A 4,244-nucleotide genomic window follows, 5' to 3' on the forward strand; every position below is an offset into this window, starting at 1 on the left:
GAGGTCAGGCTGACAGGCCTGTAGTTCCCCGGATCCTCCTTCCGGCCCTTCTTGTAGATGGGCGTCACGTTGGCCAGCCTCCAGTCGTCTGGGACCTCCCCTGTTAACCAGGACTGCTGATAGATGATGGAGAGTGGCTTGGCTAGCTCCTCCGCCAGGTCCTTCAGCACCCTCGGGTGGATCCCATCTGGCCCCATAGGCTTGTGAGCATCCAGGTGGCGTAGCAGGTCGTTGACTTGTTCCTCTGAAGTCTCTTAGTTCTCTGTGGTAGCACTAGTCATAGACACTTGCAGGTTTTGTACTGAAGTATTAAAAAAGGGCCTGGGTGTTTGTTTTATAATGAGTGCTGGTTTTGAGTGTGAGGTAAACAGTGCTTTTTACTCATGACTGTAAAGTAAAATGTCGTTGGTTTAGGGGCAAAATGCATGCTGTGAAGGAGTGAGAGCATTCACAGGATTTTTATGTTTAAAAGGGTGGTCTGGTTGGCTTCATTTCCAAATATAGAATGATGTATTTTCTCTTTATCTCACCTTCTCTATTGAAAAGACACAGCTGACAATTGTTTATATAATATTCAGAATAAAAATTATAAATGTTGTATGTTACTTGTAATATGAAATGCTTTGCTGAAACCGAAGGATTCTTTCTAACAGGGTGAATTTAAACCTTTCCATACTGACACAAGTCCCAGGGTAAGGTATCCACAGTGCCTGGATTATACGCACGGAAATCGCAAGTTCTTCAGGTGCACAGGATGTTTGCCTGAGATTTGAAAATTGAAGACATTTTGCAAAATATCCCAAATGTACCAAGTTTATGTGCTTGGAGAATATTTTTCTGAGGCATCAACCTAACTCAATCAGACTTTAAATTACTCCAGACTCAATCAGAAAGATACCAACCCTTTACATCAAGGTACTACAGTGCCTGTTATCCATTCTAATTAAAGCAAAAGCCATTGACAAAGCTACCTTGTCCCAAGGCAGACATAAACCATCTTCTCTCACTCCTGTTCCCACAGGGAGCTTCTGTTCATTGTTGAAATTCATCTTGATAATTCAGGAAAGCTGACAGTTTCTCTCACACCAGCATCTGTCTCTCCATGTATTTTGGATCATTTCATGTTTTGCTAGATTGGAATGCATTAGTCAGCTGAATGACAGGAGTGCATGGGCATCTATGAACTCCTTTCCTTTTGCTGAAATGTATCCAATAGCAAATCTCTTTTTCCGTATGAGAGGGAGAATATGTCATATTCAGGCATGTCCTTGAATTTCTTAGTTGTACCTATTTGCTTTTCCATTCCTATTATATGCTCACCTTTCAGACTCCATCCATAAATAGTTTGAGAAATGGGTTGATGTTCTCAATTTACTATTTCTGATGTCTCCATATATCTCTTAGACAAGGGACATTAGTATTCATTTAACTTGTGTCTTGAACCACCTTGTTGGGTTAGTCATTTCAGGCACTAAGATACTGAACACTGAGGTTTGTACATTCAACTAAAGGTGAGACAGCTTCTGAAGCTGAATGGTTTGTTTTGATTAAATCATCATTTAAAAGATCTAAGGATAGTTGATTTCCTTGTCCTTAATAGGCAAAGTGAATCTTGGCCTTAAAGATCATTTCTGCACACTGGATATGTTTTTGCTGACTGATGTTGCTTTTGACTTTATATCAGGTTCACACTCTGCTTTCTCTCTCCATGTGCTTGTAAAAATTAACGAAGTTTATGCGTGCACTGGGAAAGGAGGGCATGCTCTTCACCTGCACTGCAGGTGGGGATAGACTGCACATTCACAATGCTCCAATTCATATATCATATTCTTCTTTCTGGACTATTAACAGGGAAATATCGAAATCATGGTGTGCTCCAAAGTGCTGTGGGCTTTTATTTTTTTGGTGTCTGTGTAGAATTGCAAACAATGTAACAGTTAACACTCCAAGTTTAAAAAGTTTTGAAAATATCGACTGGATTAGAATATACATTTGGATATTAGTTAAAGTGTTAGTTGGCTCATTGGCCAACTTAGATTTAAGTGATTAAGAGGAACAATTTCACATCTCCTCTACAACTGTTGTTAACCTCTAGGATTCTAAAATGTTGAACAAAATTCAATTAAATTCTGCGTATTACGATTTTCTATACAGCAGTCATTATGGAATCTAAGCATAAGCTTTCAAACTTGAGAGCAGTAGCATCAAATGACGTTGAATAAACTCTGTCTCAGAAGGACATGTTACAGTTACTGATTTATGACCATTGCTTCCTGCATGCTTGTTTTTCCAATGGTAGATTTCAAGCTGTACCCCAAAATCATTCCTCATAGCTTATTAGGTTTTAAAAGATCACAGCCCAAATTGATCTTCTTTGTAAAATAGATCAGAGCTTATGCGCAATGACCTATGGCTTTCCTTGATCCATTACATAATTCTCACAAGGGAAAAGAGGCTCAGGTTTTAATTGGACTCTTCATTTTGACTTCTAAGCAAGAGTCATAAGTGATGTTCTCTGAATCACTGGCAACTGCCTTTCTCTTACTGTTCCTAGGTGATAAAGTAGACATTCCTCAGTTGCTTGCAGTGGCATCACGTCTGAGGGACGCCGCAGAATTGTTCCAATCAGATGAAATGCGCCCAGCTAATGACCCCAAGGAGCGAGCTCCTATCAGAGTCAGGATGCTCAATGATGTGCTACAAAGCTTGGAGAAAAGCTTCCTGGTTCATCGAGCTCCTCCAGGACTTTACAGGTATGGTGTTCAATATGTTCTTCATTTGAGCTAAAATGGTAATCTCACGTTGCTTGCTTTTCAAAACTGTCATGCTTTTTTAAAAAAAATCTCAGTGAGTATCCAAGATTAAAGCTGGTTTTTCTCATCTCATCCTTTCTGCAGAAGACTTTAATTCATTACAATACAAGAGGTCATTAGAATGCAACACTAGCATTTCTGTCATGACATCACTGCTAACAAGATGTATGGTGTGATGGCAACTCAGGCAGCATGACAGATACTTGTGTTAGACAGTGCAGTAAGTTTTCAGAAGAAAATATTTTGAAGTCTAATACTGCTTGACAAGCTCCACCTATATTTTATTTAAAACTTTTTACAGTTCATTGAAGATTCAGAATTATACAAGATACTGTGTAGCATTATTTAACGTATTTAATTATATAGCATTGTTCTTGGATGCATTTCAACCAGTTAAAGGCAGTACAGTGGAGTGAAAGAGGGGGCCTTAGTCAGTCACCATTCATAACATCTTGTCTCTACTTAGAATTATTCTCCAATACGTATTCAGCTGCACAACCCAGGTTGATTTTAAGATGTCATAATCACTCCATCTTTCACTCTCTAAGAAAGAAGCCTACAGGTCTATAACTTTCACCATAGATTCCTCTGCCAAAAAAACCTTATGGCAATCAGTAGCTTAAAAAAAGTTTGAAAAGCAAGAATTGGCCAAGCCTGCCCTGAGTAATGCCTGGCCCTCTGGCTATTTAGGAGAAGTAATAAAGTGTGTGCATGTGCTTCAGCACAAACTGTCTGAAGCACTGTATTGCAGCCCATCAATGTAGTGTTTATAGCTTGACCCCAAGTATATGATTTGAATGCCCTGGGCTATAGAGTGAGGGCATATGTGGGTTGTTTGACTTCACCAGGCCTATTGGGATTATTTTGAAGGACTCTGCAGCTGAAGATAGCCAATGGCTCATCCATACTGCCCATTAGGGACTTCCCCAAGTAAAACTGTCCCTAAAGCCATACCCAGATTTTACTTCAGGGGAAACTGGTTGGCATACTGAAAGGAGAGAGGTCGGAAGTGAACTGACATACATACACAGGAGACAGACAGGGGCCAGGACACAGAAGTGAATGAGGCATCTATGTTATTTAGGAATATAAATATACTTGCAACCAGAACTAACTAAAGTAATAAAACGGTACTTTGTTGCAGTTGATGGGAAAATTTGTCAAATGTCTTGTGCAAGTGATTGTTTTAAGTGGGCACAAAATAGAGAGATGTTAGAGGTAGACTTTGGAAGAAAAGCAGAAAGCTACAGCATCAGGAGGAAGAGATTATTCCAAGCATTAGGAATGGCATAAAACAAATGCAGTCATCTTTTAACAAAACCAAAAGAAAAAAAAAAAAGAAAGGTAGTTGTGGTGAACTCAAGAGTGACAGTGAATAAAATCCCTACAGCTATAATAAAGAAAATATAACAATGATATTTGGGGAGGGGC

At 39.3% G+C, this 4,244-nt stretch overlaps 1 protein-coding gene across 1 annotated transcript in view; it reads left to right on the forward strand.

Annotated features, from left to right (window-relative positions):
* Positions 1-4,244, forward strand: part of LOC103914987 (inactive N-acetylated-alpha-linked acidic dipeptidase-like protein 2) — a 149,483-nt gene that overhangs the window by 129,063 nt on the left and 16,176 nt on the right. Inside the window, exon 10 of the mRNA XM_009321731.1 lies at positions 2,555-2,753. Within this exon, the coding sequence (XP_009320006.1) occupies positions 2,555-2,753 (199 nt within the window). The remainder of the gene's footprint in view (positions 1-2,554; positions 2,754-4,244) is intronic.

This window comes from Pygoscelis adeliae, unplaced genomic scaffold (genome assembly GCF_000699105.1).
Source record: "Pygoscelis adeliae isolate BGI_AS28 unplaced genomic scaffold, ASM69910v1 Scaffold223, whole genome shotgun sequence".
Classification (NCBI taxonomy): Eukaryota; Metazoa; Chordata; class Aves; order Sphenisciformes; family Spheniscidae; genus Pygoscelis; species Pygoscelis adeliae.